The sequence below is a fragment of the Leuciscus leuciscus genome (assembly GCF_965113295.1).
Source record: "Leuciscus leuciscus genome assembly, chromosome: 5".
In the NCBI taxonomy this organism is placed as follows: domain Eukaryota; kingdom Metazoa; phylum Chordata; class Actinopteri; order Cypriniformes; family Leuciscidae; genus Leuciscus; species Leuciscus leuciscus.
Genome location: NC_138729.1, coordinates 43,197,894 through 43,225,192, shown reverse-complemented (window position 1 = coordinate 43,225,192; position 27,299 = coordinate 43,197,894). Strand labels below are relative to the sequence as shown.

The 27,299-nt window shown below is 37.9% G+C and overlaps 1 protein-coding gene across 2 annotated transcripts in view; it reads right to left on the bottom strand.

Annotated features, from left to right (window-relative positions):
* Nucleotides 1–27,299, bottom strand: part of galnt9 (polypeptide N-acetylgalactosaminyltransferase 9) — a 107,897-nt gene that overhangs the window by 61,862 nt on the left and 18,736 nt on the right. For both annotated transcript variants that reach the window (XM_082170310.1, XM_082170311.1), the window contains exon 3: nucleotides 5,840–6,006. In XM_082170310.1, coding sequence (XP_082026436.1) covers nucleotides 5,840–6,006 — 167 coding nt within the window. The remainder of the gene's footprint in view (nucleotides 1–5,839; nucleotides 6,007–27,299) is intronic.

Here is a 27,299-nt window from a genome sequence, read left to right as displayed (position 1 = left end):
AACGGAGATCCACCGACCCAGCTGGCAAAACAGGATGAGAAGGCTCTGGGCTGGACAGAAACTGTGACGAATGCGGCTCTGGGCTGGACAGGACCAGGGGCGAAGAAGTCTCTGGGCTGGACAGAACCAGCGGCGAAGAAGGCTTCGAAGAAGGCAGGATCAGCGATGAAGGCCTTGTGCTGGGCAGAACCAGCGATGAAGAGGGCTTTGAGCTGGACAGGACCAGCGGTGAGGGCTTTGTGCTGGGCAGGACCAGCGGTGAGGGCTTTGTGCTGGGCAGGACCAGCGGTGAGGGCTTTGTGCTGGGCAGGACCAGCGGTGAGGGCTTTGTGCTGGGCAGGACCAGCGGTGAGGGCTTTGTGCTGGGCAGGACCAGCGGTGAAGAGGGCTTTGAGCTGGACAGGACCAGCGGTGAAGGCTCTGTGCTGGATGGGACCAGCAGTGAAGGCTCTGTGCCGGACGGGACCGTCGATGATGAGGGTGGGCTGGGCGGGACCAGTGGAAAAGGGGGACCGGAGAAATCAGCGTAGTGTTGCGTTCTGGATCCGAACTGAAATGCCGGCTCGGCAGGACACAACCGGATGATGAACGGGGCTGCATAGAATGAAAGCTGACTCATTCTGGAATCCGAAGGATTTTGCATCTTGGTCTGGTCTTCTGTCAGGTTTGGCATAGACGAAGCAGACAGAGTGGTAAGTTAAATGCTTTAATTTGCAGAATGGATCGGTACAGCGAAACAGGTGAGTAAACAGTAAGTTGAATTTCAGATGAATGCTTAACTGAAGTGTAACCAAGTCTCTCTCTTTCTCTTGCAGATGATGAAGGAGTTCCTTAGAAGACGCAATGATGACTGGCTGAGAAGATCGGGATCGAAGGTAGGTATACCGGTACGTATGGCAGAGAGTCTGTGTCATGTGTAGACATGTGTAGACATGTGTAGACATGTGTAGACATGTGTAGACATGTGTAGACATGTGTAGACATGTGTAGACATGTGTAGACATGTGTAGACATGTGTAGACATGTGTAGACATGTGTAGACATGTGTAGACATGTGTAGACATGTGTAGACATGTGTAGACATGTGTAGACATGTGTAGACAAGACCAGACAAAGAGTGAGTGACTGAATGCTGAATATAAAGGGTGAGCTGGTGATGGGGTCCAGGTGGCGGTGATTACTAATTAGGGGAGAGTGAGTGCAGGTGTGCGCCAAGGAGGATTCTGGGGAGTGTAGTGCAGAGACAGATAAGGAAGACAGACGGTGGATGTGACACATAGGAAGCTGCTTAATATATCCCACCTGTGACGTTACCCGGTGCTGTCCGTGGCGATGGTGCTGAATCTGCTGATATTGACGGCTCGAGAATCAATTATTCTCTCGTGCAGGGGCTGTTTCACTGCATTATGTGAGAAAGCGGTGTTCTTTATAAATGAAGTACTTTAGAAATAGTTGAAATTGCACATATTATTATAAAAAAAATAATCCAAACTATAATAGCCTATAATAGCCTAGCCTACATATTTTAAAATTGTATCACATTGCTGCCATGATAACCCTTTCAAATTTTGACGTGCTTCTTCTCTTTCCTATTTTTGTTCACTGAGTTGGAGCTGCGATGAAATGTTGTTCTTGTAAATACTTTCCAGCATTTCAGTAATAAAAGTGTACGTACGGTGCTCAGCAGTGATCAAAAAGGATTTAAACGGAATTCTAAATCTCTTCTTGTAAACTCAGAGATGTGGATTCAGACGGCAATTAAATTACCACATGACCTGTTTGTCAAAAAACAGTAGGTACTAATTTGGCCAGGGATTTTTACGCGGGTTGGGTGAGACAAAACACTGATATTATGGATTCGGACGGCACTAAAATCACCGACTTACACCTGTAAATGTTTAAAATACGAGTCCATGAGAAACAATTAGCGTCCGAATAGGACTTAACTGACAGTAGCCTATGCTTTCACTGGCCTTTAAAAGTGCTCTTTAATTAAATTAATAATATAATATATATAATAATTATTTAAAAACCTAACAATAATCAGTGTAATGACAATTGTATTCTTTGCATGAAAACACTGGAATTAGCCTAATTGAACACTGTCTGGGTGTATTAAAACTTCAGAATTATATTCGTATAGCCTAGACCTGCAACAGTGATAAGGTAAAGCTAAGAGTGGTCCAGACCAACCTTCCGAACGTATGACTTACAAAAGGTATACTTAACTAAGAATGTTTCTGGAAACACGTATTATCGATAAGGTACAGCTTAAGGTGTAACTTAAGAACGACGTAGCGTTAAGAAGGTTTCGGGAAACGCAGCACTGACTTCTTTTAGTGTCAGCTATGCTCTGGTTATTATAACACGGCCACATTAGGCACAAAATGCAATTGTGTTGAACAGCGCACGCGCCCACACACACACACAAACACACACAAATGTGTTGTGAAAAGTTATAAGATTGCCTCTGGTGCGTTCTGGGAGATACTGAAATTAAGAATCATGAGGCAGAAATATTTTATAAATTCCTCAATCAATAAAGAACAAATATCCATCCATCATACTGTGAATAGAAAAGCGAAAATAAGTTACGCAACACAGCAGATCAAAATTGAGCATTATGAAAATATTTGAAATGCATGCTGATCCAAATAAATGAGCTATGGCAAAGGGATTGCTTTGATTTATTTAATCAACATTGGGATTTTTATCATTTTTCATCTGCATACATCAAGAACCCTCTCTTGATATACAACCACACGCAATAAATAGTGAAGGCTGCATATGGCACTGGAATAGCAATTAATGTAATTAAAGAAAGCCATTTTCCTCATGAATGCACATGTCTACGTGTGTGCCATTGCACTTGTGTAAAAGTAAAGCTTAAAGGGATAGTTCACCCAAAAATTTAAATTCTAATAATTCTCCTTTTGTATTCAATGGAATAAAAAAGTGTTTGGAGCGACATGATGGTGAGCAAATGATGATAAAATTTAAATTTTTGCATGAACAATTCACCACTAATATTATCTACAGAATGTGGCTAAATATACAATTAAATTCCAAATGTATTAAGATTTTAAATGAGTAGTTTGCTTTTAGGGATAAATTCAGATGTCATTTACTAGCTGGAACCTCAAATAAAAGAACGTCCTTGAAACGTATTAAACAAACTCTTCATCTAAAGGGCCAAAATTTGGACTGAAACCCATTATTATCTGTTTACAAGCAATGTCTAAATGAATTGAATTTCAAGGGCGCAATACAACTCCATGTCTGATGAGATGAGAAAAAATAGATGCAATGTCCCTTAATATTATTCACAAGGTGAGGATGAATGTTACCCTGCATAACAGGATTCAGCTGAGATTAATCCAAACAGACAGGGATGATGGAGGGAAAGAAAAGGAGGACAAAAACCTTATTGGCTTCAGTGAACAGTGTAACACGAGTACGGCACTCTATTAAATATCTTCATAATGGACAAGAGACAGAGAGACAGAGAGACAGAGACGCGCTCGCTAAGGTCAATTCATTATTCAAGTGTTGAGGGTGTCTGTGCTTCCAGCCGTTTTTTGGGGGGTGAGCGCTAAACCAGAGAAGACAAGCTACAGCGCTGAGAAAAGGTCAAGTAGGCAACCTTTGCATGTTAACAGTTTAATGTCAGCTAGAAGAAGCTGAAACATCAGCAGGAAATTAGCATATGAAATTAGAAATGGTCAACGCCGCATCCAGAGAAGCTGACTGTGTGAGATAACAGCAAATTGGGAAGATAGTGGTACTGCAAGTCATCTGTTCTTCACAACGCTGCTCCTGTGTGGGTATCTCTTTGTGTTCCCAAACAAGATTGAGAAGTACTGCCGTTTTAAAAATGTCTATCTGCTAAAGGGACATTTTGTCAACACACACACACACACACACACACACACACACACACACACACACACACACACACACACACACACACACACACACATATACATATATATATATATATATATATATATACACACATATATATATACATATATATATATACATTTATACATATATATATATATATATATATATATATATATATATATATATATATATATATATATATATATATATATATATATATATCATCCACTATCGGTCAAAAGTGCTCACTAATGCTGCATTTATTTGATTAAAAATACAGTGATACTGTGAAATGTTACTATTATATATATGTTTATATTTGAATATATTTTCAATTGTAATTCATTCCTAAATTTTCAGCATCATTACTCCAGTCTTCAGTGTCACATGATCCTTCAGAAATCATTCTAAAATGCTGATTTGGTGCTCAGGTATTATCAAGAATTATTGATTTTCAATTAATAATAATGGTTCTTATTCAATGCTAAAGTTTTTGCTGTTTAATATTTTTGTGGTCACCATTATATATTAATGTCAGGATTCTTTGATGAATAGAAAGTTTAAAAGAACAGCACTTATTTTATTTAACATTATAAATGCCTTTACTATACCTGATTTAATGCATCCTTGGTGAATAAAAATATGTTATAATAAGATTATTATTATTCAAATCTTACTGACCTCAAACTTTTTATGATATTAACAAAAACATTAAGCAGCAAAAACTGCTTCCAACATTGATAATAATAAGAAATGTACCATATCAGCATATTAGAATGACCGTTTTGACACTGAAGACTGTAGTAATAGTTGTTGAAAATTTCCATCACTGAAATAAATTACATTTTAAAATATATTACATAAGAAATCATAATAAAAAAAAATAGAAAATAGCTATTTTAAATTGTTATAATATTTCACAATATTAGTGATTTTACTGTATTTTTGATCAAATATTGAGAATCAGAGAAAATGAATTAAAATGTTTCGTTTTAATCTTCAGAATGAACCAATTTGCTAAAATGAATTCCGAACAATGCATCAGAGATTGGCCCTGTGTCAAATGGCACACTCAATGCGGACTTTTGGTCTCATGGCCTTTGTTCAAGCGTGTCCATGAGGTCCACAAGCCTGTAGGGTATCCCATTTATCATTTTATGATTCAGAAGGGTGCTCATGAGCGGCCCCCTTTACAACCTCTATGATCCCAAGCCAAACCTGCACTCAAATGAACTATACCCAACAGTGATGAAGAGGATTCTAGAAGAGAGTGATTGATTATTGCTCTACTTGCATGGTTTTAAGGCTGTATGCTATAAATAATGTGACACAGAAAACATTTTCAAGTTAAATTGTAAAAAAGAAAGAAAGAAATTGGTTTAAAAACACTATTTTGAGAACATTTGAGTCGCTGTCACAGTCACACTAATAAAAAATGTACAATTTATTTGTATCATTACTTTTATACTGGTCTAATTTGACCAGATAAAATGACTGCAAAATGCACAGTATCAGTGGCAACAGTAAGAATGTATTTTCTTTTAAAAGAGCGATCTGTCTTTTCTTTCAAAGATTATTTATAAACCCGGAGCTGTGTGCAAGAGTACACACCTAAAGGTTTACTCTCGAGGTGTTTGTCTCTTGCTGTTTATTTTTCCTCTTTTTCTCAGTCTTTAAGCTCTGTCTCTAACCAAGCAACAAAAAGGTTTGTTTGCTCAGACAAAACACAGACTGTAGCTGCATTCCAAAACAGGTTACTCATATTTTATCTTGGGATGTCGCGATGTGTTTATTTACACAGCATTTTATGTACACTTTCTTTATAAAATCTTTTATGTCTGGAGCAACAGGAGAAACTGGTAAACATTTAACAGCTGCATTTGTTTCAGACTAAACAAAGCAATGAATAAATCACAGAGGGATGTGTCCTTACCGCTGTCACTGTTGTCATCCACCAGTATGATTTCTTTGAGCAGGTGTGCCGGGGTGTGGTTGACCACGCTGTGAACAGAACGCAGGATGACAGATAGAGCTTCGTTCACAAAGATGAAGACCACGGCGATCTGGGGAAGGTCATCGGAGTAGGTCAACTGCTTACACCTGGAGAAAACAGACATCAGTGTATTCAGTTTGCAGGTTATATATGTATATATAAATGTGAGGGCATTTAACATTTTTTATGACGGAAAAATCCCAATTGACCATTGTGGCGAGCAGGACGAGGCCGGTGGCGGGAGTACTGATGAGCACACCGGTCTCGCATCTCTCAGGGAGGAGCGGAAGCATAAAGGATGAGCGACGACAATGGAGATGGAGAGACCGGTGCGTCGCGCAGGTGTCACAATTTGTTGACAAAACCAAGATGTTCATGGCGGAAAGCTTAATCACAAACAAATAAATCTATCAGTTAAAGAAAATTGTAAGAATTTTAAACCCTGATCTTGTAAATGATGATAGCTAAAAAGCCAAACGTGATGCATGGGTTTCTAGTTTTGTTTTTATCAGCTTTTGCTTGTTTTTGATTTTCTTCTTTTCTTTTAAAAATGAATGAAATTAATATTGCTTCCTTGAATATTAATGGAGCTAGAGATTTTAAGAAAATAATGGAAATTTATGAATTTGTGAAACAAAACAAGTTAGATGTGGTGATGCTGCAAGAAACTCATAGTGATCAAAAAAAAAAAAATGCTTCTGATTGGGCTAGAGCAGGGGTGGGCAACTTCGGTCCTGGAGGGCCACTGTCCTACAGAGTTTAGCTCCAACCCTGAAAAAATCACCTGCCTGTAATTTTCTAGTAATCCTGAGGACCTTGATTAGCTTGTTCAGGTGTGTTTGATTAGGGTTGAAGCTAAACTCTGTAGGACAGTGGCCCTCCAGGACCGGAGTTGCCCACCCCTGGGCTAGAGAGTGGGGTAGTCTTTCGTTTTTGTGTCATAATACTTCATTTAGTAGTGGAGTAGCCATTCTTTTTGCGAAAAAGTTTAACCCACGTTCTTTTCAAGTAGAAGAAATAGTAAAAGGTAGACTTTTAAAAGTAAGAGAATGTTATTGTTTTTATTTGTGTGTACTGTCCTGTCTCCGCAATAGAGAGAATGGTGTTTTTAAATATATTGTGTACTGTTACAAAAATGTAATCAAGAAGAGTTTTTGTTTTTGGGAGGTGATTTTAACTGCACTTCATCTAATCTAGACAGGAATCATTTACAACCTCATATATCTTCAAGAAATCTATTTATTCAATTTGTTAAGATGCATGAACTGTGTGATGTTTTTGAGACGATTAAAGGGCATGCAAAAACACTCATGGACTCATGTGCATGATAGAATAATTTATATGGCAAGATTGGAAAGATTTCATTATAATGTTATAAGGAACTGTCACAATGTACCTGTTAGTAATGCAAAATATGAAAAGACAATGCAGAAAAGCAGAGCGCATGTGGCAGAAGACAAAACTTGTAGTCCATTATAACATCTACAAAGACAGCCTTCATGCTTTCAATATGGAACTAGGCAAAGCTAGACAGACTTTCTTCTCAAATATTATAAACTGCAATTTAAACAACACACGCACTCTTTTTGCTACTGTAGAGAGACTGACAAACCCCCCAAGCCAGATTCCCAGTGAAATGCTCTCAGACAGCAAGTGCAGTGAGTTTGCTTCTTTCTTCTCTGAGAAAATCAATAATATCAGAAAGGTGATCAGCACATCCTTGAGTTGCGCTGGGGTCAGACAGATCAGACCACCTGAGAAAGTAGTAACTTTGTCTGATTTCAAAGAAATTGATGGCAAAATTTTGGAAGAAACCGTACAGCACCTTAAAACATCAACATGCGCCCTTGACACACTTCCCACATCTTTTTTCAAAAGTGTGTTAAACAGTTTAGAAGCAGATCTTCTAGAAGTGGTAAATGCCTCACTTCTCTCTGGGAGTTTTCCAAACTCACTGAAAACTGCAGTTGTCAAGCCCCTCCTGAAAAAGAGCAATCTGGATAAGACCATATTAAGCAACTATAGACCGATCTCAAATCTTCCTTTCATAAGCAAGATCATTGAAAAAGTTGTCTTCAATCAGCTGAACAAATTCTTATGCTCGAATGGATACTTTGACAATTTTCAATCTGGTTTCCGACCGCATCACAGCACAGAGACAGCGCTCATAAAGATAATAAACGATATTCGCTTAAATACTGATTCAGGCAAATTCTCAGTGCTGGTACTACTCGACCTCAGTGCTGCATTTGACACTGTCGATCATAACATACTTCTTGACAGGCTGGAAAACTGGGTGGGGCTTTCTGGAATAGTCCTAAAATGGTTCAGGTCATACTTAGATGGGAGAGGTTATTATGTGAGTATAGGAGACCATAAGTCTGAGTGGACATCAATGACATGCGGAGTCCCTCAAGGCTCGATTCTTGCGCCACTCCTGTTCAACCTGTATATGCTCCTAATGAGCCAAATAATGAGAAAGAACCAAATTACTTACCACAGCTATGCAGACGACACACAGCTGTACTTAGCCCTATCGCCTAACGATTACAGCCCCATTGACTCCCTGTGCCGATGCATTGATGAAGTCAACAGTTGGATGTGCCAAAACTTTCTTCAGTTAAACAAAGATAAAACTGAAGTCATTGCGTTTGGAAACAAATGTGAAGTTCTCAAGGTGAACGCATACCTTCACTCTAGGGGTCAAACAACTAAAAATCAAGTCAGGAATCAGACCTTAGTTTCAGTAGTCATGTCAAAGCAATAACTAAAGCAGCATACTATCATCTAAAAAATATTGCAAGAATTAGATGCTTTGTTTCCAGACAAGACTTAGAGAAACTTGTTCATGCTTTCATCACCAGCAAGGTGGATAATTGTAATGAACTTCTCACTGGCCTTCCCAAAAAGGCGATAAGACTGTTGCAGCTCATACAGAACGCTGCTGCCAGGATTCTGAGCAGAACCAGGAAATACCAAGGGTTCACTCTAAGCATGGCGAGTCCGCTTTTAGCTATTATGCCAGCCGCAGCTGGAATCAGCTCCCAGAAGATATCAGATGTGCTCCTACAGTGGTCACATTCAAATCCAGACTCAAAACACTTCTGGTTAGCTATGCATTTACTGAATGAGCACTGTGCCACTGTTCGTCCGACTGTTTGTACTGTACTGTATTGTATTTTATTTTATTTTTCTAAACTGTTTTAATTATTCTTATTTATTTTTATTATTTCAATTTCTTCTATGTAAAGCACTTTGAATTGCCATTGTGTATGAAATGTGCTATATAAATAAACTTGCCTTGCCTTAGTTTTTCTGACGATTCGGTCAAATGTTCAGTTTTTATAAATCTTTTAAAACCCCAAAGTGCTTATTGGCATTTCAACAATGCATTATTAAGTGAAAAACATTTGAATGAATGTTTTAACTTTTTGGGGGAAGATTTTAAAACTAAAAGGTTTTTATAACTCTGTACAACAATGGTAGGATGTAGGAAAAGCACAAATTAAGCAACTTTGTTTACTTGGAGGCTGATATTTTAAAACTCCAAGATTTGGCAGAGTCTGGTACAAGAGGTTTCTTAGACTTACTTTTAGATAATAATAAAAAAACAATTGGCTGATCTACTTGTTCCAGGACACAGGGGGCCTTGGTCAGGTCAAGATTTAAAAATATGAATCAAATGGATGCTTAAACTAAATTCTTTTAGTTCAACTAAAAGAACCATTGTTGCTTTACGAGGTCAACATAGAACCATTCATGCTTTACGATCTGAATCTGAAATTCTTTTGACAGATCTTTTGGATATTCGCCAGAGGGCAGTTGGTTTTTATGAGAATTTATATAAAAGTGAAGTTGCTGTAGAGCTAGAAAATGAGGGTGAGTTTTTCTTTGAAAAGGGCTACTCGTCCTCTAAGTATGAGAGAGCTACAGAAGGCACTTCAAGGGATGGTGTCTGGAAAAACACCAGGCATCGATGGTATACCGATGGACTTTTACAAGTCTTTTTGGTCAACAATAGGAGAAGATCTCCTAGAAGTCTTGAATACCAGTCTGGCAAGGGGTAAACTGCCTCAAAGTTGCCTCAAAAAAGGAGATCTTGGAGACATAAAGTGTTGGCGTACAGTTTCTTTGCTCTGCAGCGACTACAAACTTTTATCGAAGGTCTTAGCTAACAGACTTGCTAATGTAATGGACAGTGTCATTCATCCTGATCAAACCTATTGTGTCCCAGGTAGATCGATATTTGACAACATTTCTTTTATTCGTGATCTTATCGAAGTCTCCAAGATGCTAAACCTAACTTGTGGTTTTATTTCATTAGATCAAGAAAAAGCTTTTGATCGGGTAGAACATTGTTTTTTATGGAAGGTTTTAAATGCATTTGGCTTTAGTGAGAGTTTTATTAACTACATTAAAGTCCTTTATAATGATGTGGAGAGTATTTTAAAGGTCAATGGTGGTTTATGTACTCCTTTTACAGTTTTTAGAGGCATAAGACAGGGTTGTGCATTATCTGTTATATTCTTTAGCAATTGAGCCTTTGTTAAATCAGATAAGGTGTAAACTTCAAGGTGTAATTTTACATAATTTTACAATTCATAGTGTCGGCCTATGCAGATGATGTGACTGTGTGTATCAATGGACAAAGTGATATTCAGGCATTGTTAAATTTGTTGAAAACTTAAATATATATATATATATATATTCTGCTAATATAAGCTTTTTAAATAGGGGATTGGAAAAATGATAAACCAAAACTTCCTATTGGCCTGGAGTGGGGAAAAAAGGGTTTTTAAATATTTAGGAGTTTTTATTGGAGATGAAGTAGTTACACAAAAAAACTGGAAGGGTATAATTTAGAAAGTTAAAGGTCGACTTGAGAAATGGAAATGGCTGCTTCCAAAAATGTCATTTGAGGGCAAGTTTTAATTGCTAATTATTTAGTGGCTTCTTCGCTGTGGCACAAGTTTGCTTGTCTACATCCCCCGTTAACTTTGTCAAAACTACAAGCACTGCTTGTTTTGTTTTTGTTTTTTTGGGATAAGATGCATTGGGTCCCGCAAAGTGTTTGATTTCTTTCCAAAGAAGAAGGTGGTCAGGGACTGATACATCTGCAAAGTAGAATAACTGCTTTTAGATTACAATTTGTGCAAAGACTTTTAACTGTTTCAGATGTTTTTAACTGGAATTAGATTGTAGCAAGATTGATTTTGAATAGGTTGGGTAATTTTAATTTGGGCCGGACAATTTTTTTATGGATCCACTGAAATTAAGTTTTCCTATGTTACCTGTTTTTATATATATATATATATATATATATATACAGGGCTTGACATTAACACCCGCCAACCCGCCAAATGCGGGTGGATTTTGCTCGTGGCGGGTAACATAGTCACTCCAACTAGCCACTGTGGCGGGTTGAATAATTGTAGTCTTTTCAAAAGGCATCTGAAATAAGTGTGACACTACGACACTACAACTCCCATAGGGCTGTCAACGAATATTCTAAATTCGAATATATATTCGAATAGTTTTAAAAAACAGAATTTCGAAGGTGAAAATGAATATTCGAATCATGTGGAAAAACGCCCGCGGTAGCAGAGGCGCGGCTGTCTGCTTTGCGAGTGGGCGCGCTGAGGGGTCAGGGACAGGTAACAGGAAGAAGCGTTAACGTTAAACAGAAACATTATTAAAGTGTTGGCTACTGTAATGACTGAATAGATATTGCATGAATAAGGTAGGTTAGATACAGCAGTTTCATGCACTACAGGCTTCCACTGGTTTGATTATTTACCGTTTCATGTCAAGGAAAAGTTCCATGTTTACCACAGCACAGCTCGCTCGGAGCGTTCAATGTCGGTTCTATAGGCTAAAAACTTCAATTATTGTTAATAATATTTGTTTCAATCACTGAATGAAGCCTGCTATATAAGAGTCGCGACCTTAAATTGCTTGCACAAAACTCTTGATCAGCACTCAACATTTGCTTATTGTTGTTGTTCATTTAAACCGTTATGCACAGAGAGCGTGACGCCTCATTCGCGCCGCAAGACCTCCAGACGCGCGTAAACGCGTCTTTACACTCGCGCCAGACGCTCTATTCGCGTTTGGTGTGAACGCAGCATGAGGGTGAGAGAGAGAAAGAGTGCCTGCGAGTGAGCGAGCGAGAGTGAGGTCTGCGGTCTTGGCCATTAGTTGATTTACTTGTTTTTGTGTAGGTAATACGTTGTCAAATGTGTTTAAACTTAAATAAACTACCTATACAAGTAGTTATGTCTCTTTGTATTAATTTGCCCTGTTATTGACGTAATGCGAGTCATTGACAAAATGCGCAACCATGTTCGAATAGTTCGAATATAGGCTATGTGTTTTTTTTTAGAGAGAATATTCGAACGTCATTTTTGAGCAATTTTGACAGCCCTAATGAGTATTACATGCACACAGTGTATGCCGGTGGAGCTATGTGGCGATATGTAATAATACATGGTTTTATTTTAAAAAAAGGAGCTTTACACACAACCTTATCAGAGCTAATGATAATGACCTGTTTTGTGTAGTCTTGATTTGGGTGTGTACAGTGGTTTTACATTTAAAAGGGTTGTAAATCTAGTTCAAGTAAATTTTAGCACACCATAGTCGACTTTTAAAAGGTAATTTCACAAAAACAAAAATGTGGCTAGTAAAAATGCTGTGTGGCTAGTAACTTTGGAAAACCACTAGCCACATTGGCTAGTGAGCAAAAAAGTTAATGTCAAGCCCTGTATATATATATACTGGCTATTAGAAGAACCTTTAATCCATGGGAAGCGTTTGGACTTAACGAACAATTTTTTCCTTCCCGGACTAAAAGTACGTATTGACAACAAAATGGTGACTCTTGGCTGCTTGCTGGAAGTAGTTGGACTTGATTTTGAAAACAAGGAATCAACATCTCGATATATTGGAATCAATTCTACTTTCGTTAGCACAACTTCTTCAGAGATGGGAATCTGCTATAAGTGATCAAGAGAGACTTTTGTTATTTGACTATAAAAACAAACTGTGTCATCCAGACTTGGAAGAGTGTTTTCCAGGTTTGATTTTTGCTCTTAAGTTGGATGGGTGCACTGGGTTTTATCTTGCATAAGTTGATTCTTTAAGTGTTGATTTTTTTTTTCCTGTGACAGAAAGCTTTTGTATAAATACTGTAATTGTTTTAAACAAGAAAAAGTTGAATAATAGGATAGATACACCTTGGCGTGTTTTTTTTTTTTTCAACTTCTGAATGAAGACAAATGAAGACAAAAAGTTGAATGAAGACAAAAAAACAGAATGGAGAGTCTTTTACAAACCACCTTTGACCAAAAAGACAGGAGACTTACAAAGGAGAATTGTTATTGCAGTGTTATTGCAGTCAATGCTTTTACTTCTGTCTTAAATCTTGAAAGCACTGATAAGTGTCCTTTTTGTGATGACAGAGAAACTATTGTTCATGTTTTAAAAAAATGCTATGAGGTATTCTCACAAGAGATTTTCATTTTAGGATGTAAATATGTCTTAAAGAAAAAGTTTGTGTGTCAACTGCTTAATTTTGTGGTGGGACAAGCAAAAATGGCCATCTATTTGAGCAGAAGAAAAACTTGAAAAAATTGAACAGGATGTAGTACAAAACAGTGTTGTATTGTTTTTTAACTTGGTACAATCTAGAATCTTAATTGATTTTTTATTATTATACATGTATTGATGATCTGCTTTCCTTTGAAAATATTTGGACCTGTAATGATGCTCTATGGGATATTTTTGAAGATTAATTAATTTTCACACTTTACTGATTTATATTAAGTTTTTTTTTGTTTTTTTTTGTTTTGAGGCTATATAATTGTAACAAGATGAATTTTTGTAAATAAAACCTTTGTGAATTCTCAAAAAAAATCTCTCTCTCTCTCTCTCTCTCTCTCTCTCTCTCTCTCTCACTGCATTAATGACTGCATTAGTCTGCTATCAGTGGCTGAAGCCTCCGTTACTAGCTCTAAAATTACATTTTGGAATTACCTGGGATGAGATGCGTCAGAAATTAGTCCTACACACAAGAGTGTTTTAAGGACAAAAACCTGACAAAAGTCTTGAAATACATCATCTGAACAATGTTTTGAGGTGTGGTAACCTGTTGATTTATTTAAAACTAATGCTTTGTGTTATGGCCGGATTACCACCTCGGGTATGCATTATTTTTCAAATAATTCAACGGCCCGTCGTCAATTATTCCTTACAAAATACAACTCTAAGTCTCAAAACTTAAGATTAGTTAAACAAGCCCCTAAATTCATTCCCACATGTACCCGTATCTTGTGGGGAAAATTGAGGCATGCCAACATAGCCTTTATTTCAAACTCTGTAAATGCAGACTAGTTACTATGGCAACCATAAGTTCTTGATCAACATCTCACTGTGAAATCCCTCCCTCTATCCATCCTGAGCCCTGGGAAAACAGCATGAGGCTCCTGCCTGTGTGGACTTTACTCTCAGCTCTTTTAATATGGCTGAGGATTACAGAGCTCAGGAATAGGTTATATTTCATAAAATACGATTACAGAGTCTAGGTTTGGCATTTAGCAGATTCAAATTCTCTGGGCAATCACATTATTGAAGAATACCAAAGTTGTTTGCTCACAAAAAAGGTATACTGAACAAAAATGGATCAAATTACATACAACCAAGACAATAAAAGCATCAATATTGTGCATCAATATTGCATTGAACTGGAAGATGAACTGGTATTAGTTAATAGTGAGCATCGGTACAGTATATATTCTAAAATGTGCAGACACTACAACAATACATACACATACACACACCTGAAAAGCACTGTTTATTTCATTTGTATCTTTGATCTTATTTTATTACTGACTCTTTTACAAGGCACTTGAGTATTATTTTCTTGTTTCCTTTCTCTTCTACACAACTTTTCTTCTGATCTATTTGTTTGTGACCTCTCTTTCACTATGTGTTTTCAAATCCCTACTATTACTAACACACGTAAATAAAATGTCACACGTAGGAGGCAGTACAAACCTAACAACCTGCGTACCTTTCCGGTGTCTTCTATTACTTTGTTCTCTTTTCCTATTCTGCCCTGCAAAGGCAAAAGACCTTAACTCGCTAGAGTGTGAAACTGAGAAAAATGACTTTAAAGTTTCTGTTTTGTCCAGACAAAAGTATTATAGGTAGGACTCCCAAAATTTGACAACTAGTTGCTATAATGAAGAAATGTTTGTATGCAAAAAATCTTGAGCTCAAAATTGACCTTTGACCCTTGTTTGGCAGTTACTGTACTCTGCCTTTGTATCATATGCCAAAAATAAGGAGTCGTGCAAAGGCAAAAGGCAGTAACTGACATATAATCAATATTTGCTTGCTGTCCCCCATACTTACATCCATTATAAGAACACCTAACCAAGGTCTAGTCATCATGGTATGTGTTTTAAATTATATAGAAGACCTTTGGTTGTTCCTATTTAGTGCTATAATGATCAGGATAGTGCGGCAACACTAACAAAGTTAAACAGTATGACAGATAAGTTACTTTGCAGTACAGTATGTACAGTATGAATAAATACAAGAAATATTTTCACAATAAAGAATTTAATTATAACTGAATACAAATGTTTTTAAAATAAATTACAGAGGAGCAGTAATTTATCAATTTGCAACAAGAATATTTCATATTTATTAGGTGTGTTTAGGCCTTTATTTTGAAATAGCAATAAACATGAAAAATCATGAAAGATTGGAGAAAGCTCAGTTTGTTTTCATACCAAGAGTTAAAAAAATAACACCAATTAAATTTTATTTTTAAAAAAAGTCGGATTTTTTTTTATATATAAACAAAAATATTATGGATTCTCTATTTGTGATGCGGCTGCCAGCTATAAAGCACATATATGCTCTTTTTATGCGTTTATTAGAGGTTGAATTCAAATCAAATACTGCCAAACCACCCATACTACTTCTGAATAGGATGTCTACTTCATAAATTGTATGAAAATTATGGAAATACTTGGTTCAGATCACTCAAAACATATATGAAAATGGAGGCGCCCTTATATGGTCAGTAAGGAAGCTTGGCTGTCCATCTAGTGAAAAAGTTTGTTACTGTGCCCAAACATGAACACCTGCAAGAAGGAAATATGGCTCAAACACGTATGGATTGTTGTGGATACAGCAGATGACGTGCATTGCTATGGATTATGGATTATATCGGATTGCATGGAAAGGTAGGATGCCTGTGTATTTAAAATTTGGTTTTCGGCGTCTGATGCGAGGCGAGTGTCAGCGTCAACGTTAGCGCAAACTTACGTGACACAGATTAAATTTAGCTAGCTCCGGGCTGTCATTGACATTGACAGATCTGAACCATCGCCCTGTACGCCCTGTACGTTTTGTAAAAAAACATTTATGACAATCTATTAGCTTGCATACCATCTAAGTATGGCTTGTTTACCTTGCTTTGTTTCTGTAATAATACAAACAAGCACTCGGCAGTCTACACTTTATTTCAAAGATGTGTTGTGTGTATGTTACGTGGTTTGGTGACAATTAAAGAGCGGCAAACTTTGACAGTATGACAAAGCCAGAGTACAGTAACATCACAGCGGCACCGTAACATCTCTCTTGATGCCAGGCTAAACAAAGTCACTGTTACGGCGTTCTGCTGTGGTTTCTCGTATGGTTTTGGAAGTTACGGTTGTCATAGCCCTTTATTTTCTCGTTAAAACAATCAAATTGACTCACGACATTTATTCACATGATAAAGGTCTCAAATATCACAAAAATGACACTAACTCATTTTTGACCAAACATGATGTTACAGCGTTTTGCCTTTGTAGGGCAGTATTGGTCTCTGGAATTGCCAGTCTGCTGTAAACAAAATCTAATTCTAGTCATTCAGGTCTCAGCCTATTGGCACTGACTGAGACCTGGATCAGACCAGATGACACTGCCACACCTGCTGCCCTCTCCACTAACTTCTCATCTCAAATGTTTGGAAATTTGATTCTTTACCACCTCTGTGTGACAACAGCTCATTTGAATTTCATTCCGTTACCATCACTAGTCCTATTAAAATCCATTTTGTAGTTGTTTATTGTCCCCCAAGTCAGCTTGGCAGTTTACTGGAGGAGCTTGATGTGGTAATCTCATCCTTCCCGGAGGATGGTACCCCTCTCATAATTCTTGGAGACTTCAACATCCACCTAGAAAAATCTCAGGCTGCTGATTTCCACACTCTGCTTGCCTCATTCGATCTCAAACGAGTATCCACTGCGGCTACTCACAAATCAGGTAATCAATTGTACCTTATTTACACGCGCTACTGCTCCACTGACCATACACTGGTCACTCCGCTGCACACCTCATATCACTTCCTCCTCACTCTCAACCTGCCTCAGAACACAACACACACTCCTCCACAGGTCACCTTTCGGCGAAACCTATGCTCACTCTCACCCTCTCGCCTATCCTCTTTGGTCTCATCAACACTTCCTCCACCTGATCAGCTCTCAACACTAACAGTGCAACTGATACTATTTTCTCCACTTTAACATTCTGCTTGGACAACTTCTGTCCCCTTTCCTCCAGGCCAGCCCACGCCACACCCTCTTCCCCCTGGTTATCTGATGTTCTCCGCGAACATCGTTCTAAACTCAGGGTGCAGAGAGGAAGTGGCGCAAATCAAAAGATCTTACTGACCTTGGTCTTTATCAATCCCTCCTCTCTTCCTTCTCTGCTAATATCTCTACTGCTAAAATTACTTACTATCACAACAAAATTAACAATTCTTCTGACTCTCGCATGCTTTCCAAAACCTTCTCCTCTCTTCTCAAGCCTCCCCCTTCATGAACCCAAACAGCAGACGATTTTGCCACACATTTCATAATTAAAACAACCACCATCAGCGGGCAATTTACCAGACCACAAACTGACACGCACATCTTACCAGCTAACACACACATTCTACCCTCCTTATCTCTGCTTTCAGAGGCAGAAGTATCCAAACTCCTCCTTTCCAATTGCCCTACTGCCTGTCCGCTTGATCCTATTCCCACTAATCTACTTCAAGCCATTTCTTCCTCAGTTGTACCCGCACTCATACACATCATCAACACCTCTCTTCACACTGGTACCTTTCCTACAGCATTTAAGCAGGCTCAGGTAACCCCACTGCTTAAGAAACCCACTCTAAATCCAGCACGTTTGGAAAATTACAGACCGGTATCCCTTCTTCCATTCGTCGCAAAAACGAGTTGTTTTCAACCAGATATCTTCCTTTCTTACACAGAACAACCTCCAGGAGAACAACCAGTCTGGTTTCAAAAGTGGACACTCAACTGAGACTGCCCTGCTCTCAGTAATTGAAGCTCTGAGACTGGCAAGAGCAGCTTCCAAAACCTCAGTTCTCATCCTGCTAGATCTGTCTGCTGCCTTTGACACAGTTAACCACCAGATCCTTCTGTCAATCCTTAAGACGAAAGGCATCTCGGGAACCGCACTCCAATGGTTCAAGTCTTACCTCTCAGGTAGATCCTTCAGGGTGTCTTGGAGGGGTAAAGTGTCTAAGACCCAACATCTAGCTACTGGGGTGCCTCAGGGCTCAGTGCTTGGACCCCTTCTCTTCTCCATCTACATGTCATCACTTTGATCTGTGATTCAGAAACATGGATTTTCCTATCACTGCTACGCTGATGACACACAACTCTTCCTCTCTTTCAAGCCTGATGATCCAACGGTAGCTGCTCGCATCTCAGCCAGCCTGACAGACATTTCTGGCTGGATGAAGGACCACCACCTTCAACTAAACCTTGTGGATGCTGCACACTGGTGGTGGTTGAGGAGAGATCCCCTGATATGATTGTAAAGCGCTTTGGGTGTACAGTAGTACATATGAAAGCGCTATATAAATGCCCGATTCTATTCTATTCTATTCTATTCTTGCAAAGTTCAGAGCTGCTTGTGGTCCCGGCCAAACAAACACTACACCACAACTTCTCCATTCAGCTTGGTTCGTCATCCATAACTCCTTCCAGGTCAGCCAGGAACCTTGGAGTTGTGATTGATGATCAATTGAACTTCACAGACCACATTGCTAGAACTGCCCGGTCCTGCAGATTCGCCTTATACAACATTAGGAGGATCAGGCCCTTCCTATCAGAGCATGCTACACAACTCCTTGTCCAAGCGCTTGTTCTATCCAGACTGGACTACTGTAATGCTCTCCTGGCTGGTCTTCCAGCTTGCACTGTCAAACCTCTGCAACTGATCCAGAATGCTGCAGCTAGAGTGGTCTTTAACGAGCCGAAGAGAGCACACGTCACTCCTCTCCTCACCAAATTGCACTGGTTGCCAGTTGCCGCTCGCATCAAATTCAAGTCACTGACGTTTGCCTACAGAACAACCACTGGCTCTGCTCCCTTTTACCTAAACTCATTACTTCAGACCTACATGCCATCCAGAAACTTGTGCTCTGCAAGTGAACGTCGTCTTGTTGTGCCATCTCAAAGAGGCACAAAATCTCTTTTCTCAGACCTTTACCTTGACTGTTCCCTGCTGGTGGAATGATCTGCATAACTCAACCAGAGCTGCTGAGTCCATAGACATTTTCAAGAAACAGCTGAAGACACATCTTTTTCGGCAGCACTTGATCCATTATTACTAACACTTTCTCTTCTATTCTATATCTATTTATTAAAAAAATATATATAAAAAATACAGTACATGTACTGCGTTAGATTAAACTAGGAAGGGTCATAGCAGTTGCATATTCTTGTCCTATTGTTAGTTTAACTGCTTCTATTGTTCTCATTTGTAAGTCGCTTTGGATAAAAGCATCTGCTAAATTAATAAATGTAAATGTAAATTAAAGATAAAATATTATAGAGCAATAGAATGAACAGTGAAAGTAACAGAGGCTTGTACAATACATTTTAACAGGCATATTAAGCATGAAAACAACTGAAGCAAGTATATATTTGATAAACAAATTAAATCAACGAATATGATTCATATTATTTTGGTTTCTTTATCTAATATATTATAAAAATACAGGTATGGGTATCGGCAAGTACCAAAAAGGAAAGTATCAGTATCGGCCTGGTTCTGGAAAAAGTGGTATCGGTGCATCCCTAATACATATATATATGTGTGTGTATATATATACAGTATTGTATATATATATATATATTGCAGAACTATCTGCATTTTGAAGAGTTGTATACAGTGTTTCAGATGAGGATTATTTTTTTCATTTATACTGCAAGACAACAATTACAGATCACAGATGACTAATGGTCCACTAAAACAATGAGTTTGGCAATTTATGCATGATAATTTCTTTCATTACAACCTCCATAAATAATTTTCCTGTAAAATCTGAGGTCAGCAGGCAATTGTGCCTAGGCTAACACAACCGCACTACCACTCTAGCACAAATACTGGTATTTTTATGCGGAATGTTAAATGGTGAAGGCTTTTTTGAAATAACAAGCATAATTTGTCCCTGTCTGACAGACATCACAGAAATACTGTGTCCAGAGAAATCACAAAAGTCTCTGTTTTAGCCCAAGGCTCTGTAAACGGCAAAAAAGATCTGACCGTGGCTTGTGTGTTATAGCCTATCAGAAATCCTGGAGTTGCACCTCTACCCGTCAGTCATACTATGCACTGGGGTTTGCAGCATTGACTTTGAAAGATGGAGGTTTAGAGAGGAGGTATGCAGTTGAAGGGATGAGATGTGGTCTGATTCCATGGCAACTCTAGTCCTCGAGGTCCACTTACCTGCAGAGTTTAGCTCCAACACAACCAGGACTTGACATTAACACCTGCCAACCCACCAAATGCAGGTGGATTTCAGCAGTGGCGTGTAACATAATCACTCCCACTAGCCACTTTGGCGGGTTAAATGCTTTATTAAATTAAATGAATATAAGCGGTGAGTGTTTCAGAGTGAAGCGCGATGCTTTAATTATTTACATGCATGCAGGTTACGTGTTTCTTCCAGCGTCTCAGAGATCCATTCACAGTAAATGCTGCACGATATGTGTCTCTGCGTGTGCTGTTTGTTTGGGTTTTCAATAACATGCATTTGGGAAAGCATATTAAGTCTGACACGCTTTGTGTTTCATAGCGAAATGTTGCACTGTTATTATGTACATGCGCGGAGCGTGTCTCAGCAGCTCAGGTGAACAAACTCCATCTCTGCATATGCTGCGAGTACAGAAGTGAGCTAGTTGCCTATTAGGCTAAAATTGCTTACACACTGAAAAAAATTATTCGTTGAATTTAATTTAAAAAAATATGGTAAGTGGTTGCACACAATTGATTTTAGCTACATTTAAACAAATGCATTAAGTTGAACTTAATAAATTTTAGTTCAACTTAATGCATTTGTTTAAATGTAGCTAAAATCAATTGTGTGCAACCACTTACCATAATTTTTTTTATTAAATTCAACGAATCATTTTTTTAAATTTTCCTTTATTGTTGGTAGGGATGGGACGATTACCGGTTTCACTATAAACCACGATAAAATTTACTGACGGTTAGTAATATCGTTTAAAATTTAATTATCATTAAAACCGTGTTTGATTATCGCGATTTTTAGATCCTGTCCAGCCAGCAACAGTCTGACGCAGGCTCAGCGCGCAATGTTGTTGTTTTTTTATTCAAGAAGGAATAGCGGAAGGCAGTGACAGCGCTCGGGAGATTTTTCAGCCTTTTAAGAGAACCAATTCTGAGGTGTGGTCATATTTTGGCTTTAACAAAAGTCCTGAGGCAAACTTAATCGAGGATGGAAAACAATCGTTCAGACAAGATGATCACAACAATATTATCAAACTCTGTAAACAATAAATCAACTCTGATTTAATTTTCAATACAATTAAAAATGGAGACGCAAGACGGCAAGTTATTTGAATGAAACGAGAGAGCGCGTCCATTGTGATACATGGTGTAACGTCTGTCAGAGAGTTTGAAGACAGTACAAATGAACTGGTAGTTCCACGAGACTTTTATAGATGTTTTCTCTCAGTTATAAGCACACTCTTCACATACATGTCGAAGAGCGAATGTTAAAAGGGAAAAGAAAACACTCTAAAACACGCTACAAATCAAAGTAGAAGTAAACACATTATAATAAAACAACGGTCAGCAGTAGAGCGGTCATCTTCTTCCTCTTAGCGCGAGCAATCTCACTCTCACTGTGCGTGCGCGCTCACATAAAAACAGCATGCATACAATAACGTATGCCATAGAAGAAGTTATCTTAAAGGCACATCAACATTCATGTCATGAACACTACTTAACACTAGGTGGCCGTTAAAATGGATGTGCGCGGTGTTATAATGCGTTGCTATTGACGACCGTCATTATAAGGAAGGAAATGGCACAGAATAGAATCTTGCTTTAAAAAGAGCATAGAGCTGCTTGTTTTATTTGTTGTCTGTTGATTTTCAAATATAAAACTTGTTGAAATGTCTTCAGTGTGATCATCATCTCTTTTTGAATACCTTCATCTCGTTTTAACAAAACCGTGATAATATTGATAATCGCGATAATTTTGGTCACTATAATCGTGATATTAAATTTTCATACCGTCCCATCCCTAATTGTTGGGTAACATTTAAGGATCTTCATCATGAAAAAGAGCAGAATGATTCCTGTGTAAATCGATGTAAAAACAAAACAAAAACATTCTTACGTAAATTGCTGAGTTCAGTACAACAGTTTATGCACGAATGGATTTACAAAAAAAAAAATATTCTGCTCATCACGAATAAGGCTCCCAAATTTTTTTTTTTTTATATAAAAGTATATGGACAAACCAGCATAAAAACTTTTTTTTAAGATATGCCATACTAAGAATTAGTCAAGCCCATTAAAAAAAAAAAAAGAATCTTTTTTTCCCGCCCTTAAAAACATGGATAATGTTCCTTGATCCCCCTTCTGCCAGTCGATAATATTTAATGGCTCTGCCCCCCTCTGTGAAAATCCCCTCACCCAATCTGGAGCAACAGCTTTCCCTGTGTGAATTTACACACTTGCACCCACACACTCACACGTGTGAAAGAGCCACGTAGTCTTAGTGAGTCAGTAATGGTGATGTTCAGTGTTTTAACTGCAGGTGGAGAACAGTCAGTCTGAAATGATGCAACACTAAGTAGGTTTAATCCAAAGACATCCAAAAACACAATTCACATTGGGTGTTAAAAAAATCTCAAATTCCCGCTCTATCTATAAACTATATGCAAACAATGAGTACACTATACAAATAGACTAAGCCATGGTTATTGAAGTTATGAAACGGAAGTTGCGAAAGTCTTTTCTTCCCCATCTTGACATAATATATATATGAATAATAATAATATGTAATAATATGTAATAATAATAACAAATATGAATATTTGCACTCAATCAAAGATTACAAATGATTAAAAATAGGCTTGTTTTTCAAGCGTTGATGTGACATTGCACTGTTGTTTTGGCACAATTGCTATTTCACCTGAACGCAGCGATGCTTTTCTTTGTGATAACACATAGAAGGATTTACTTGGATTTATTTGATGTATTCATGCACATTTTGTGGAAAAATATGGCTGGTGACATCAGTTTTGCATTCACAGTGCTTTGCATGAGCAATTGAGGAAGAAAAAAAAAAGGGATTGGAATAACAGCAACCTGCTGGGAAGGAGAAAAAAAAATGCTTTAATGGCCTGATCAATCAAACCTTCCTTATGCTGCTATGGCTGCAAAACTACATGGTATTAGAGGACTGTTATAAATATCTTTGAATGATATCTGCACAGCTGTCACTGTTGAAACTATCATAATATTTTGTTTTTTATGCACTGGATGTTAGCCATAGCTGCATGCTCTCTTTAGTACAGTCTAGCTGATATAATAAATATTCCATAATCATCCAGTCCAAGAATTGATCATTTGACTTTTTTTGAGGCCGTAGTTTATAAAAGTGTCTGCTAACAATCTTTATATATATATATATTAGTGGTGGGCCGTTATCGGCGTTAACGTGCTGCGTTAACGCGAGACTCTTATCTCGCGATAAAAAAAATATCGCCGTTAAGGCAGGCTCTACTACACAAGCTATGATTACGCAATCTACCCGCGGCCGCGAGGTAAACCCGGCTGCAACGCATATTCGTCGTCATCTTAAGTAAACACGGCTGAAAGTGAAAGCTGGTGAAAAAGTTCGGTGCAACATCCATTATTTGGACTTGGTTCGGGTTTAAGCCGTCAGACGAGCAGCAGCAAACTATATACAGAGTGTGTGGTAACAGTTCGGTAAGTTAACACACGACTAATCCGTTCGACCACCTCAAATTCAAAACGAAACATGATATCACTGAATACCAGCGCGCGCGTATTATTCCCATTCCAATATATCTTAGTGGTGTAGCACATAATCTCGATTTTAAGAATCGTTGTTGTGTTTCTTTTTAACTGAAAAGACATCAGTTAGACAATATTCTAATTTTAAATTTGGGGTTTCATAAGCTCCAAGCCATAATAAACATTAGACCTACTTAAGTCTCTGCAGCTAGTGTACTTACATTTTATTTATCTGCAAAATTATGTTGTATACTTACAGTTTTGCACAATATATGTTCTCAAAACTACATACACCCTTTAAAAAAAAATACATTTAGCAGTTGTTTAGCATGGGTCTGTGTAATCTGTTCTGAAATGGTTTTATTATAATATACTGTATATCGTTATCGCAAGAGGCTGCAATGTATATCACGATATAGATTTTAGGCCATATCGTAGGGTGACCATATTTTAGTTTTCAGAAAACAGGACGGGGGCGTGGTTGATGGGCGGGGTGTGATTTTGGGGGAGGCGTGGTTAAGGGGTGGGGGCGTGGTTTGGGGGAGAATTCGTCAAAAATTACTTGACAAATGCATTCACAACCTTGCAACTATGTTATACTTTAATACATAAAGTAGCCTAATACATCCTTTCCATTCAGTGTTTGGCCCGCAACAATAGAATACTATATATTATAAAAAGTTTAGCTTTTAACACCTTTTACATGACTCTATTTCTTTTCATGGCCCTAGGTTAAAAATCTACTACAAAAAAAAATAAAAAATAAAAAAACCTACTAGACTATTTCAGTAAAACACTATTTCAATCCTCCTGATGTTCTCTTAGCCTATAACGTTACTTTCTTTATGTGCGCTTTTAGGTAGCTAGCACCTTTATTTGACACTGACACATGTCAGCTTTGCAGTTCATGAATTCTGCTTTAACACGGATCCCGACGGAAACGAAAACACGGGAATTTTGTTTGTGATGCATTTTGGAAACAGGAGATGAGCCCCTGGTCTAATGCGCCACCTGGCTTGAGAAACCCGTTCTCAAAGACTTACTTTTATAGTCATTATTTGGGTAGCACACATATTCTGAATGCCTTCGGCAGAATTCAAATGAGCCATTTTAATCTAGATTAATCTAGATTAATTTCAAAATTAATCTAGATTAATCTAGATTAAAAAAATTAATCTATGCCCACCTCTAATATATATATATATATATATATATATATATATATATATATATATATATATATATTGATTATGACAATATTATAAAAGTGATCATACAGTATATAGTTGCTTATGTATGTATGTACAGACCCTTTCCAAAAAATTTGAATATCATGGAAAAGTTGATTTATTTCCATAATTCCATTCAAAACGTTAAACTTCCATAGATTATAGATTCAGGGCCCACAACTTAAACGATTTCAAGTATTTTGTTGTTTATTTGTACATAATTTGAGCTTCCAGCTCATAAAACCCACGAAAACAGGATTTCAAAAAATTTGAATATTACATGAAATCACACAGTAATTACACAGTGAGACCATGGTCATTGAACCAGGTTTTGGTTCTTTTGGCAGTGTGGGCAGGTGCAAATCCTGCTGGAAAATGAAGGCAGCATGAAGTGCTCTGAAAATGTCCTGGTAGACGGCTGCGTTGACTCTGGATTTAATAAAGCACAGTGGACCAAAGTCCTCTTTTCTGATGAGAGCAAATTTGACATCTCTTTTGGAAACCAAGATCCCAGAGTCTGGAGGAAGAATGGAGAGGCACACAATCCAAGATGCTTGAAGTCCAGTGTGAAGTTTCCACAGTCTGTGTTGGTTTGGGGAGCCATGTCATCGGCTGGTGTTGGTCCACTGTGCTGTCCACTCAACGCAGCCGTCTACCAGGAAATTTTCAGAGCACTTCATGCTTCCTTCAGCAGACAAGCTTTATGGAGATGCTGACTTCATTTTCCAGCAGGATTTGCACCTGCCCACACTGCCAAAATAACCAAAACCTGGTTCAATGACCATGGTATTACTGTGTAATTACTGTGTGATTTCATGTAATATTCCAATTTTTTTGAAATCCTGTTTTCGTGGGTTTTATGAGCTGGAAGCCCAAATTATGTACAAATAAACAACTAAATACTTGAAATCGTTTAAGTTGTGGGCCCTGAATCTATAATCTATGGAAGTTTAACGTTTTGAATGGAATTATGGAAATAAATTAACTTTTCCATGATATTCAAATTTTTTGGAAAGGGTCTGTGTATATATATATACTGTATAAATATACTGTATAAATAAAACTGTGTATATATACATGTATACTGTATAAATTTGCAGTATATATTGTTTTATTGACTCATTAAACCAAAAGAATCTGTATGTGCATTTCAAATGACACAGATGCTTTTCCATACAATGTGGGCTGTGCTATGTTGTGTATTCATTTAGCTTCACAACCATAAGTAATGTTACACTTTCATTGCTCTAGTTACTATCTGCAATCTAGGCCATTGCTCAAGTCTGAATTTGTACCGCTGGACAGGGCCAGGCAGCTGCGGGCTGTAACAAGATGAGAGATGGACTCATCCGTGTGAAATAGAGCCAAAGCTGGCTGTCCAGTTATCATAATTTGACCTGGAACAAAGCATGACAGAAACAGACACCTAGATTAAGACATATTCCCATCTCTCTCTCTCTTTTCCCACTACCTCTCCCTGAATCATTTCTCTCCATAAGACTTCACATTAACCTCTAACACTTCCTTTCCATTCTGGTTCCAGTCTAGAAGCAACTTTCTGATTGTGATCATATACCTCAGCTAAAAAAACATTTGCCTTGTCACCGCTCCATGTTTTCACTGATAACCTCTCATCAGTAGAAGAAGGAGTGTTGATAGATCTCAACACCCTTTTGATCTCATTCCTGCTAAATAAAGACTCAAAAGAAGAACAATCCATTGATTCTTTTATACGTGTTCTCTCAAAATGTAAGCACTCTCTATAATGCCCTACACTCAATGTGCCAATC